Consider the following 14,336-nt stretch of genomic DNA (forward strand, 5'->3'; position numbering starts at 1 on the left):
TTCAGGGGAGTGCCCATAAAAAATAAGTTTCTGCAGCTATAAATTTCCCTCTCTGCACTGCTTTAGCTGCATATGAGATGTTTTGTTATTTTGTGTTTTCATTTTTGTTTATCTCAAACTGTTCTTTAATTTCCCTTGAGATTTCTTTTTTGACCCATTGGTTGTTTAGAAGTGACATGTTTAGTTTATTCCCATATGTGAATTCCCCAAATATTCTTTTATTGATTTCTAATTTTATTCCATTATGGTGGGAGAACATACTTTGCATGATATCAGTCCTTTCAGATTTATTGAGAGTTGTTTTATAGTATAACAGGGATATACCCTGAAGAATGTTCCATGTGCATTTGAGAAAAATGTGTATTTTGCTATTATTGGGAGGATTGTTCTATAGGTGTCCGTTAGGTCTACTTGGTTTATAGTGTTGTTCATGTCTTCTGTTTCCACATTAATCTTCTGTCCAGTTGTTCTGTTGATTAATGAAAATGGGGTATTGAAGTCTCCAACTATTACTGTTAAATTATTTATTTGTTCCTTCAATACTGTCATTTTTTGCTTCATATATTTGTGGCCTCTGTTAGGTGCATATATATTTATAAATGATGCATCTTCTTGATGGGTAAACACTTTTTCGATGTATAATGCCCTTTATCTCACCAGTTTTTTCTTAATGTCTATTTTGTCTAATATTAGTACAGTCATTCTAGCTCTTTTTAGATTACTGTTTAATTTATATGGTATATATTTTCCATCCTTTTGCTTTCAACCGCATTTCTGTCTTTGAATCTAAAGTGTATATTTTATAAACAGCATATAGTTGTTTTTTTAAAAACTAATTTTGCCTATCTCTGTGCTTTGTAATTGCAGTGGTTTAATCCATTTGTATTTAATATAATTACTATTAAGGTAGGATTTATATCTGCCGTTTTGCTTTTTTTGTTTCATTTTTTGCTTTTTATTCCTCTATTTCTCAATTAGTGCCATCTTTTATGTCAAATATATATATTTCTAGTTCACCATTTTAACTCCCTTATCATTTCTTTTATTCTATATTTTGGTTTATAGGTAACAAAAAGAATTACAAACAAAAATATATACTACCTTTTATATACACCTGTGTTGCTACCTTTACTGTTACCTTTTATTTCTTATGTGGATTCCAGATATTGTCTAGTGCCCTTTTATTTTAGCCTAAAGAACTTCCTTTAGTATTTCTTACAGCATATGCTTTCTAGCTTCACAATCCAAACCCCACCAAAAATGGGGACCTGGAGAAATTACTCCACATTTTAGGTGAAGTCTGAAGAACCACCTTCTCAAGAGTGTGTTTAAACTAGAAGAAAAGCTCTTGTATGAATTATTTCCATTTTTATTTATCTGGGAATGTCTTAATTTCTTTGTTGTTTTTGAAGGATAGGTTTGCTGAATTTAGAATTCATGGTTGAATGTTTTTCTTTCAGCATTTTGAATATGTCATCCCACTGCCTTCTGGCCTCAACTTTCTGATGAGAAATCAGCTGTTAATCTTGCTGAGATTATCTTGTACATCAGGAGCCACTCCTCTCTTGATACTTTCAAGATTTTGTGTCTCTTGCTTTCAACAGTTTACTTATGTATGTTTTGGGGCATGTCTTTTACACTCATTCCCACAGTTGGCAACTCTCCTTTAGCTTTCATTTCTGATATCACATGATCAACAAACTGCTGCTGGAATGCTTACACCTGTTACTGCAAATTCAAAACCCAGGAAAGACTTCTCCTGGGAATTTACTTTATGTCAGGCTTGGGCTGCCTGGTACATGGCTGCACCCACAACTGGGCAAGTTCAACAACACAGGAGCCTTTCCACAGACTATGATTATTGTAGCTTTATAATAAATTGTGAAATTAGGTAGAGTCCTCCAACAGTGTTATTTTCCTAAAGTGTTTTAGCTATTTTAGTTCGTTTGCTCTTTCATATGTGTTTTAGAATGACCTTAATGATGTTTTGTGGGGATTCAACTGAAATTAGAGTTAACATCTCAGCAATATTGCACCTTCTAATACAGTTAGGTTGTCACTTAATGATGGAGATACATTCTCAGAAATGCATCTCTGGGCAGTTTTGTTGTCATGCAATAGAGAGTACTTACACAAACCTCAGTGGTCACACCTAGGTTATTTTTTTTAACTTTTAAGTTCAGTGTACATGTGCAGGTTTGTTACATAGGTAAATGTGTGTTACGAGGATTTGTTATGCAGATTATTTCATCACCCAGATATTATTATTTTTCCTGATCCTCTCCCTCTACCCACCCTCCACCCTCTGACACACCCAGTACGTGTTGTTCTCCTCTGTGTATCCATATATTCTCATCTAGTTCCCACTTAGAACATGCAACATTTGGTTTTCTGTTCCAGTGTTAGTTTGCTAAGGATAATGGCCCCCAGCTCCATCCATGATCACGAGGACATGATCTCATTCTTTTTTATGGCTGCATAGTATTCCATGGTGTATATGTACCACATTTGCTTTATCCAGTCTATCATTGATGAACATTTAGGTTGATTCCATGTATTTGCTGTTGTGAATAGTGCTCCAGTGAACATACACACATGCATGTATCTTTATAATAGAATGATGTATATTCGTTTGGGTATATACCCAGTAATGAGATGGCTGGGTCAAATGGTATTTCTGTCTTCAGGACTTTGAGGAATCACCACACTGTCTTCCACAATGGTTGAACTAATTTACACTCCCACCAACAGTGTGCAAGTGTTCCTTTTTCTCCACAACCTCACCAGCATCTGTTATTTTTTGATTTTTTGACTTTTTAATAGTACTCATTCTGACTGGTGTGAGATGGTATCTCATTGTGGTTTTGATTTACATTTCTCTAATGTTCAGTGATGTTGAGCTTTCTTAATATGATTGTTGGCCACATTTATGTCTTTTAAGAAGTGTCTGTTGATGCTTTTTGCCCACTGTTTAATGAGGTTGTCTTTTTGTAAATTTAAGTTCTTATAGATGCTGGATATTAGACCTTTGTCAGATGTATAGTCTTCCATTCTGTAGACTGTCTGTTTACTCTTTTGATAGTTTCTTTTGCTATGCAGAAGCTCTTTAGTTTAATTAGATCCCATTTGTCAATTTTTGCTTTTGTTGCGATTGCTTTTGATGTCTTTGTCATGAAATCTTTGCTCGTGCCTATGTTCTGAATAGTATTACCTAGGTTGTCTTCCAGGGTTTTTATAGTTTTGGGTTTTATATTTAAATCCTTAAGCTATTTTGAGTTAATTTTTGTATGTGGCATAGGAAAGGGGTCCAGTTTCCATCTTCTGCATATAGCTAGCCAGTTATCCCAGTCCCATTTATTTAACAGGGAATCCTTTCCCCATTGCTTTTTTTGTCAGGTTTGTTGAAGGTCAGATAACCAAAGGTGTGTGGTCTTATTTCTGGGTTCTCTATTCTGTTCCATTGGTCTATGTGTCTGTTCTTGTACCAGTACCATGCATGCTGTTTTGGTTACTGTAGCCCTGTAGTATAATTTGAAGTTGAGTGGCGTGGTACCTCCAGCTTTGTTCTTTTTGCTTAGGATTTTCTTAGCTGTTCAGGCTCTTTTTTGGTTCCATATAAATTTTAAAATAGTTTTTTCTAGTTCTGTGAAGAATGTCAATGGTAGTTTAATGGGAATAGCACTGAATCTGTAAATTGCTTTGGGCAGTATGGCTATTTTAATGACATGATTCTTCTTATCCATGAGCATGGAATGTTTTTCCATTTGTTAGTGTCATCTCTCATTTCTTTCAGCAGTGTTTTTTTTAAATTTATTTTTATTTATTTATTTATGTATTATTATAATACTTTAAGTTTTAGGGTACATGTGCACAATGTGCAGGTTAGTTACATATGTATACATGTGCTATGCTGGTGTGCTGCACCCATTAACTCATCATTTAGCATTAGGTATATCTCCTAAAGCTATCCCTCCCCCCTCTCCCCACCGCACAACAGTCCCCAGAGTGTGATGTTCCCCTTCCTGTGTCCATGTGTTCTCATTGTTCAGTTCCCACCTATGAGTGAGAATATGCGGTGTTTGGTTTTTTGTTCTTGCGATAGTTTACTGAGAATGATGATTTCCAGTTTCATCCATGTCCCTACAAAGGACATGAACTCATCATTTTTTATGGCTACATAGTATTCCATGGTGTATATGTGCCACATTTTCTTAATCCAGTCTATCATTGTTGGACATTTGGATTGGTTCCAAGTCTTTGCTATTGTGAATAGTGCCACAATAAACATACGTGTGCATGTGTCTTTATAGCAGCATGATTTATAGTCCTTTGGGTATATACCCAGTAATGGGATGGCTGGGTCAAATGGTATTTCTAGTTCTAGATCCCTGAGGAATCACCACACTGCCTTCCACAAGGGTTGAACTAGTTTACAGTCCCACCAACAGTGTAAAAGTGTTCCTATTTCTCCACATCCTCTCCAGCACCTGTTGTTTCCTGACTTTTTAATGATTGCCATTCTATTTTGTAGTTCTTCTTGTACAGACCTTTCACCTACCTAGTTAGCTGTATTCCTAGGTATTTTATTCTTTTTGTGGCAACTGTGAATGGGAGTTCAGTCATGATTTGGCTGTCAGCTTTACTGTTGTTGGTGTATGGGAATGCTAATGATCTTTGCACATTGATTTTGTATCCTGAGACTGCTGAAGTTGCTTATCAGCTTAAGAAGCTTTGGGGCTGAGGCGATAGGGTTTTTGAGATATAGGATCATGTCATCTGCAAAGAGGGATAGTTTGACTTCCTCTTTTTCTATTTGAATACCCTTTATTTCTTTCTCTTTCTTGATTGCCTTGGCCAGAACTTCCAATATTATGTTGCGTAGGAGTAGTGAGAGAGGGCATGCTTGTCTTGTGCTGGTTTTCAAGCGAAATGGTTCTACCTTTTGCCAATTCAGTATGATATTGGCTGTGGGTTTGTCATAGATGGCTCTTATTATTTTGTGGTATGTTCCTTCAATACCTAGTTTATTGAGTTTTTAACATGAAGGGATGTTGAATTTTATTGAAGGCCTTTTCTGCATCTATTGAGATAATCATGTGGTTTTTCTCTTTAGTTCTGTTTATGTGATGAATCACATTTATTGATTTGCATATGTTGAACTAACCTTGCATCCCAGGGATGTAGCCTACTTGATCATGGCAGATAAGCTTTTCGATATGCTGCTGGATTCAGTTTGCCAGTATTTCATTGAGGATTTTTGCATCAATGTTCATCGAGGATATTGGCCTGAAGTTTTCTTTTTTTTGTTGTTGTATCTCCGCCAGGTTTTGGTATCAGGATGCTGCTGGCCTCATAGAATAAGTTAGAGAGTAGTCACTCCTTTTCAGTTTTTTGGAATCATTTCAGTAGAAATGGTACCAGCTCTTCTTTGTACCTATGATAGAATTCAGCTGTGAATCTATCTGATGCTGGGCTTTTTCTGGTTGCTAGGCTATTTGTTACTGCCTCAATTTCTGAACTCGTTATTAGTCTGTTCAGGGATTCAATTTCTTCTTCCTGGTTAATTCTTGGGAGGGTGTATATATCTAGGAATTTATCTGTTTCTTCTATATTTTCTAGTTTATGTGCATAGAGGTGTTTTTAATATTCTCTGATGGTTGTTTGTATTTCTGTGGGGTCAGTGGTAATATCTCCGTTATCATTTCTGATTGTGTTTATTTGAAACTTCTCTTTTCTTATTTATTAGTCTAGCTAGACGTCTATCTATTTTATTTTATTTTTTTAAAAAACAGCTCCTGGGCTGGGCACGGTGGCTCACGCCTGTAATCCCAGCACTTTGGGAGGCCGAGGCCGAGGTGGGTGGATCATGAGGTCAGGAGTTCGAGATCAGCCTGGCCAAAATAGTGAAACCTCGTCTCTACTAAAAATACAAAAATTAGCCAGGCATGGTGGCATGGGCCTGTAGTCCCAGCTACTCAGGAGACTGAGGCAGAAGAATTGCTTGAACCCGGGAGTCAGAGGTTGTAGTGAGCTGAGATTGCGCCACTGCACTCCAGCCTGGGCAACAGAGCAAGACTGCATCTCAAAAACAAAGCAAAAACGGCTCCTGGATTTGTTGATCTCTTGAATGGTTTTTGTGTCTCTATCTCCTTCAGTTCACCTCTGATTTTGATTATTTCTTGTCTTCTGCTAGCTTTGAGATTTGTTTGCTCTTTATTCTCTAGTTCCTTTAGTTGTGAAGTTAGGTTGTAAACTTGAGATCTAATTTTTTGATGTAGGAATTTTGTGCTATACATTTTCCTCTTCATAGTGCCTTAGCGGTGTCCCACAGATTCAGGTATGTTATCTCTTTTTTCTCATTAGTTTCAAATAACTTATTGAATTTTGCCTTAATTTCATTATTTACCTGGGAGTCATTCAGGAGCAGGTTGTTCAATTTCCATGGAGTTGTGTGGTTTTGAATGAATTTCTTAGTCTTGAATTCTAATTTGATTGTGTTGTGGCCCAAGAGACTGTTATAATTTCAGTTCTTTCACATTTGCTGAGGAGTGTTTTGCTTCCAATTATGTGATCAATTTTAGAGTAAGTGCCATGTGGCAATGAGAAGAATGTATATTTGTTGTTTTGGGGTGGGGAGATCTGTAAATATCTGTCATTTCCATTTGATCTAGTGCTGAGTTCAGATCCTGAATATCTTTGTTCATTTTGTGTCTCCATGATTTAATATTGTCAGTGGAATGCTAAAATCTCCCACTATTATTGTGTGGGGGTCTAAGTCTCTTTGAGAGTCTCTAAGAACTTGCTTTGTGAATCTGGGTGCTCCTGTGTTGGGTGCATATATATTTAAGATATAGTTCTTGTTGAATTGAACTCTCTACCATTATGTAATGCCCTTCTTTGTCTTTTTTTGTCTTTATTGGTTTAAAGTCTGTTTTTTCAGAAACTAGGATTGCAACCCCTGCTTTTTTCTGTTTTCCATTTGCTTGGCAGATTCTCCTCCATTATTTTGAGCCTGTGACATGCCTAGGTTATATAGTGTAGCTTGTTGCTCCAACCATTGTTGTGTATGTGGTCCGTCATTGATTGAAACATTGTTATGCAACACATGTCGGTACATGAACATGGTATATCTCTCTGTTTTATTTTGGTTTTTTATTTCTCTCAGTATTTCATAATTTTCAGCACATCATATCTTAGACATATTTTGTTAGATTTGTACTTAAAGAATTTCATAGTATTAGTACTGTTTTAAATGGCATTTTAATGAAATGTGAATTTCCAATTGTGCATTGTTGATATATAGAAATACAATAGATTTGCCCTTATATCCTTCAGCCTTGACACACTCACTTATTCTAGCATCATTTTTGGAGGTTCTTTGGGATTTCCTTTTTAGACAATCATATGTCTCGAGTAGAGACAGTTTTATTTCTCCTTTTCCAATCTTAATGGCTTTTATTATGTTTTTCTTGCCTTACTGCACCAGCTATGGCCTCCTGTATGATGTGGAATAGGAGTGGTGAAAGTGGATACCTTTGCCTTTTCCCAGTTTTAGGGGGAAAGTTTTTCACTATTAATATTGATATTAGCTGTAGGATTTTTATGGATACATTTTTTTAATCAACTAGAGGTGGTTCCCTTTCATTTCTAGTTTGCTGAGTTTTTATAATGAATTGATGTTGAATTTTATGAAATTCTTTTACTGTGAGTATTGAGATGGTTATATGTGTTTTCTTCTGTAGTCTATTGAAACGGTGTATTATACTGATTTATTTTGAATGTTCAATGAGCTTTGCATTACTGAGATGAGCTTCACTTAGTCCTAATTTGTTATCTTTTTATATATTGCTGGGTTCATTTTGCTAATATTTTGTGGAAGATTTTTTTTTTTTTTTTTTTGAGATAGAGTTTCACTCTTGTTACCCAGGCTGGAGTGCAATGGTATGATCTCAGCTCACCGCAACCTCTGCCTCCCAGGTTCAAGCAGTTCTCCTGCCTCAGCCTCCCAAGTAGCTGGGATTACAGGCATGTGCCATCACGCCTGGCTAATTTTGTATTTTTAGTAGCGATGAGGGTTCTCCATGTTGGTCAGGCTGGTCTCGAACTCTTGACCTCAGGTGATCTACCTGCCTCAGCCTCCCAAAGTGTTGGGATTACAGGCGTGAGCCACCGCTCCTGGTCGGAAGATTTTCGCATCTATATTCATAAGCTTGAATTGATTTTAAGTAAATACCAGAAGGACTTTAACTTATAGTAAAGGGGAACTATATAATTTACGATATCCCTTTTGCTGAGGGCAACTAGAAAAACTCAAAAAATGGAAAAGAGAGAAAACGGGTTCTTTTTAGAAAAAATGTTAGACCCACAAACCACACAGAGAAAAGGGTTCTTAAAAACATCATAGAGCGGCTGGACGCTGTGGCTCATGTCTGTAATCCCGGCACTTTGGGGGGCTGAGGCGGGCAGATCACAAGGTCAGGAGTTCGAGACCAGCCTGATCAACATGATGAAAGCCCGTTTCGACTAAAAATACAAAAATTAGCCGGGCATGGTGGCGCGTGCCTGTAATCCTAGCTACTCAGGAGGCTGAGGCAGGAGAATCGCTTGAACCCGGGAGGCAGAGGTTGCAGTGAGCCAAGATCACACCACTGCACTCCAGCCTGGGTGACAGAGCGAGGCTCCGTCTCAAAAAAGTAAAAAATAAAAAATCATAGAGCTATCAGACTGACTGGTCATATCTCCATATTTAGAGGCAAGGAAACATGGAAGATATTGTCCATTTTACAGTTGTAATTGTCATTTTAAAAATAAGATAATACTTTTTGGATCTGGCGTAAATAGTTTCTTTTTTACTTTTGTTTCTTTAAAGGTAGACATAAATACGTTAACTCATAACCTGCAGACTCTTGAAGAAGAGAATAAGCACCTGGCAGATCAAATGGCTTCCCTAGAACTTCAGCAAGTCACTTCTGATTACCATGGGGTGGGTATAAAAAGGTCAGTCTAAATAGCAATTAATGACTAATGAGTTCAGAAATAACAACAACCAGAGGTCAGGAGATGGGTTTTCTTTGTGTTTTCATTATTAAAAATCTAAGCAGAGATTCTTACAGTATTCAAACAGTAGTGATTTGAGAAACCAAGAATTTAAGGGATTTATTAAACATTTGCCTTCACAAACAATCTGTGTTACGGAAAAATACAAATATATCTGATGTTTTAAAATAGTTCCTCTTTCATAAATTATGAGCAAGAAACTTGATTTTTTTCTCATCAGACAGTTTCCTCCATTAGGCAATCAGTAATAAGTCTGATTTCTGAAGGCTATTTGACAAGGTCAGTGCATTACAAATAAACGGTACAGTTCTTAAAATACCTTCTCCAGGCGGGGTGCGGTGGCTCACACCTGTAATCCCAGCACTTTGGGAGGCTGAGGCAGGAGGATCACGAGGAAAGGAGATTGAGACCATCCTGGCTAACACGGTGAAACCCTGTCACTACTAAAAATAGAAAAAATTGGCCAGGCATAGTGGTGGGTGCCTGTAGTTCCAGCTACTCGGGAGGCGGAGCTTGCAGTGAGCCAAGATCACGCCACTGCTCTCCAGTCTGGGCGGCAGAGCGAGACTCCGTCTCAAAAAAAAAAAAAAAATCTTCTCCAAGTAAAGGGGATTTAAAGATATGGTCATTCTGTTAAGTAGCTAATAATTTTCCTGTGTGCTTTCAAATACATGAAAAAGTATTACTGCTTTTAAGCATGCAAATAATCTTTGAAAATTCCTAGAAGACCCCGATGTGAGTCTGTTTTAACCTGAGCTAAAGTCTTTCAAACTGTTATAAGCTGCTCATTACTTCAGCTATGAAAAATTATACAGACTAAGTCTAAATCTTCTTATATGGTCATGGTTTTCAAGCCAGATTTCCTATTTTTCAGTTTTGGCTGTGACCTCGGGTATGATCCTTAACTTCTCTGAGCCTCAGTTTCTTAATCTGTTAAAATGAGGATAATAAGGCTATAACTGTGTGGATATTTGAGCTTAAGTAAATTAATACACACAGAATGTGTAGCAGATAGCTAACATTTATTGAATTCTTAGTATCTGAACTGTCTCAGAGAAAAAAAAAAAAAGCCTGTAAGTGCCTATTGGAATGACAAGATCCATTAGCTATAATCCCTGGTACTATTTCAGACCAACCCTCTCTCTCCGCAGAGTTAAAGATTTAGCCATGTCCTTTGCTGGTTGGCCAGCCTCAGCTGGGTTCCTTTGGGAGACCACATTCTCAGTATGACTGATTCTTTCCTGAATCCATTGCCAGTGAGCAGGCCTAGCCTTACCCTATTAATGACTTTGACAGATCTTGCCAGTGATTTGGTCAGTGTTGATTTTTGCCTGCCTACCATGTCTTGATTACAGGTTCCCAGTGATGACTCATAGATAATGCAATTCTAGCTTGCAGTTCTGTCTCCACCGAGAAGTGTCTCTGACCATGCCTGCCTGGAAATGCTTCGGTTGGCTATATGAGTTTGAGGAATGAGCTAGGGATTTCAGGATTTGTTTTTGAATCTTAGCAATATCATTAAATCTATTGTCATTCAATGCTGGCAGTGTATTTTTGTTCTTTGAGAGTTAAAACTTGAAATTATAAAGAGTGCCATCTGGTCTAACCCCTCATTGATTTTTGGAGATACACATGACTGTGTGTTGTGTGTGTAACATCACAAACTTGAATTCAGATAGACCTGGTTTCAACCTCCGTTTACTGTGTGACCTGGGCAGGTTCTTAACCTCTCATGGCCTGCAATACCAAGAGGATCTCTCCTAGTGTAGGTATCCCACAGTATACTCTGCACACCCATATCAGAATAATTACTACTAATAATAATTGATTAGAAATTGGCCTGTTTATGCATCTGCATTCACTCTCTTCTAATGCAAGAACAGTAGTTACTCATCTTTATATTCCTTTGCCTAGCATAATGCCTAATACATAATAGGTGCTTTAAAAACACTGATTGACTAGAATACAAAGAAGGTCATGTCTGTTTTGCCAGGCAGTAAGGATTAATGTCATATTGCAATAATAAATATCATTCTCTGCTATTTCTTTCATATTTCCTAATTTCAGGTTTGTTTGTTTGTTTGTTTGTTTTTGCCATTTTAGTCTGTAGTGATAGTGCAATTTAATTCCATTACCCCTGGCAGTCACGCAGGGAACCACAGTGAGAAAAGATCCAAATGTAGGAAGGTTACCATGCCTGAGTTCAGTTTGAATGATTTTCCTCCCCACTTCTCTTTTGGGGTTTAAACATATATTTTAAAATTGTAGCACTGGACAGAAATATAATTCCCTGTACAACTGGGACTTTAATGACTTGAAATTTAAAAATGAACTAAAATGTATTATTTCTTAAAACCAGGATAACATTGTCAGTGTACACTCATGCAGATGTCTAAGTTGGTTTGATTTGCTGGGGCTCATGTCATACTGTTGTTAAATATTTTGAATAAAAAATTCAAAATAATCAAAAACTTTAAAAAATGCTTACAATCTGCTTATAAAATAGCTTTACCGAGATGCCAGTATCCTACTGGTTTTGTGTATTCTTCTAACAGCTTCTGCTAACTTGTACAGCTCACCTAGATTTAAAAAATGATTTTAGAAATAATTTTATGGCTTACTGTTGATCTTTGGCAACCTGTCTTTCATATCTTAAGATAATTCTTCCTATTTTTACTTCCTGCTTTTCCACAGATTGGTATCTTTCTGTTTCTGAGTTAAAATGGATATTCTAATGTTTGGTATCTTTCTCTGTATGATGTTTCTCAAGTGATTCCCCAGTTTCTGTTTTGCTCTGTATACTAATAATGTTTATAGTATATTGCCAAGAGTATTTAAGCAAAAGTTAATTTCAGTTCACTCTTCTGTAACTCAAAACCTGAGATAGTCACTCATTTAAGTGGTTTCTAATTTCTTGTCTCCTGTTGATGAAAGTACAGGGCCTATTTAAATCTGTAAACAGTAATTTAAGTAACTGCCTTAACATCCACTTTCCCTTAGCAACTTGGAACAATTATTTTTTGTGTGTCATAATATTTAAATAAGTGACCCTTTGTCAAATATTATCACATTTTGATTTTGCTCAGTTTTCATTTAGTACATTAGCATTCTCTTTGGTGGCAAAATGGGAAAATTATTGTTTTAAAAGTATATTTAAAAGATTAATGGAATTTCTTTATGCCTTTGCCTGAAAGAGGGAATTGTATTGATAGGGAAAAAGCTCCATTATTTTTTAAATTTCTGGTCACCTTTTATAGAAGACCCAGATAATTTAAGTTATTCTTTAAAAAAAACTTTCCCCATTTCAAGAAGATAGTTATATTTGAGTGTTTAGTATTTGTTAGAGCTAGCATATTTTAGGTTAACTCTAGTTCTTGGTTTTTTATATGTTCTTACTATGCTTTACAGCACACTGATACATCTTAATTTGTAGAAGTTTGAATCGAATTTTAAATAATTAAGCTTTTTTTTTTATTATACTTTAAGTTTTAGGGTACATGTGCACAACGTGCAGGTTTGTTACATATGTATACGTGTGCCACGTTGGTGTGCTGCACCCATTAACTCGTCATTTAACATTAGGTATATCTCCAAATGCTATCCCTCCCCCCTCCCCCCACCCCGCAACAGGCCCCAGTGTGTGATGTTCCCCTTCCTGTGTCCATGTGTTCTCATTGTTCAATTCTTGTAGCTTTGCTTTTGTGGTATTATTGACCATCCTTACAATTTATTTGCTGCTGAAGACTTGGTCAACATAATCCTAAATTGTAATGTTACATTCATGGAATGATTTTGTATCATAGTTCCCAAAATAGATAATATTTTGGCAAAGAGCACTGTGTTTTCCACAAAAATTAATCGATGATGAACTAATTTTTGATAATGTATTTATCATCATGGGTTTCCTATTTATTGATAGCAGTCTACATTTTGCTCAGGTTATTTTGAAACCAATACTCTACTGGTCTAAATGCTTTTTAAAACATATTTTCCTTTGCCTTAGTGGGAGCAACACAGTGATTTTTAAAACTTTTAAAAACTGAATTATGAATATGTATAAGAATGTATGAAATAAATATTAATTCTGACAGGACAAATACTTGGTCTAATAGTTAATAATCCACCAAAGCCTAATATTGGGTATAAGTTTTTATATTAAAGGTGTATGATTTTACGGTAGGTGGTATACAAGGGCTTTTCCATAGATTTTTATCAAGTGTTGAATGTCAAAAATGAAAATTCTTCTAGCCAAGGCAACTGCTAAGGAGAAAACAATGCTCCAGACTACTGTGCCTTTTTTTTTTTTTTTTTTTTTTGAAATGGGGGTCTTGCTCTGTCTTCCAGGCTGGAGTGCAATGGCACCATCACGGCTCACTGTAGCCTCGACCAGCTGGGTTCAAGCAATTCTCCTGCCTCAACCTCTCAAGTAACTAGGACTACAGGCATGCACCACTATGCCCAGCTAATTTTTTACTTTTTTGTAGAGACAGGGTCTTGCTATGTTGACCAGACTGGTCTTGAATTCCTGGCCTCAAGTGATTCTCCCACCTCAGCCACCTAAAGTGCTGGGATTACAAGTGTGAGCCACTGTGCGCAGCTTAGTTTGCCTTCTCATAAAAAATATTTTGAACAGAGGAAAATATGAGTTACAGATTATAGTAATCTAGTTTGGAATGTGTTTTTGCTTTTATTTAGAAGCAGGTGTGGTAGGTTCACACACTTAAAGGATGTTACAAAGTGGTGACTGAAGAATAGCTGTAATCATGTTGGAGATAGTGAGGAATATCTCTTATGTGAATTAATACATGGGTTTTATCTTTATCAGCTTACCTAAAATTGAACATAAAACAAAAGTCTAAAATTCTTTGGCTTAAAATGCCTAAAAGGCACTCTGTTCTGTTATTCACAGAATAAGCAAATATAAACCAGAAATAGTGAATAATGTCAATATGAGATACTTACCAACATTAATAAGACGTTGAACTTTAGATTTACTGCAAATGATCCATAGTGCAGCTAGTTAGCTTATGAGTGATTAAGAGTTTGTGTCTTCAGTCACATTTGCTTTGTGTGCATTATCTCCACATTTGGTTTATGAAGATGATTTTGACATATGGCAATATTTCCTGTTATTAAGATTTAACACTGGCATTGATTGTGGAGAGTGAAAATTCCATCTTCAATCACTTAATGGTGCCCCTCATATAAAGAAAGTACCAATATGGCCCAAAATTTAAATTTTGTACTTATTTTTTTCTGATATAGTCTGAGAACAACAG

The 14,336-nt window shown here is 36.4% G+C and overlaps 1 protein-coding gene and 1 non-coding gene across 17 annotated transcripts in view; one reads left to right on the forward strand and one right to left on the reverse strand.

The window, feature by feature from the left end:
- Positions 1-14,336, forward strand: part of CCDC150 (coiled-coil domain containing 150) — a 94,298-nt gene that overhangs the window by 44,702 nt on the left and 35,260 nt on the right. For 13 of the 16 annotated variants that reach the window (XM_063647770.1, XM_054477072.2, XM_063647769.1 and 10 more), the window contains one exon: positions 8,870-8,983. The exons of the other annotated variants lie outside the window; for them this stretch is intronic. In XM_063647770.1, coding sequence (XP_063503840.1) covers positions 8,870-8,983 — 114 coding nt within the window. The remainder of the gene's footprint in view (positions 1-8,869; positions 8,984-14,336) is intronic. 16 annotated transcript variants of the gene reach the window in all.
- Positions 1,674-1,856, reverse strand: LOC129032261 (small Cajal body-specific RNA 16). The gene has a single exon (XR_008501276.1). It is a non-coding gene; the product is annotated as a small Cajal body-specific RNA 16 (non-coding RNA).

Source organism: Pongo pygmaeus, chromosome 11 (assembly GCF_028885625.2).
Source record: "Pongo pygmaeus isolate AG05252 chromosome 11, NHGRI_mPonPyg2-v2.0_pri, whole genome shotgun sequence".
Taxonomy (NCBI): Eukaryota; Metazoa; Chordata; class Mammalia; order Primates; family Hominidae; genus Pongo; species Pongo pygmaeus.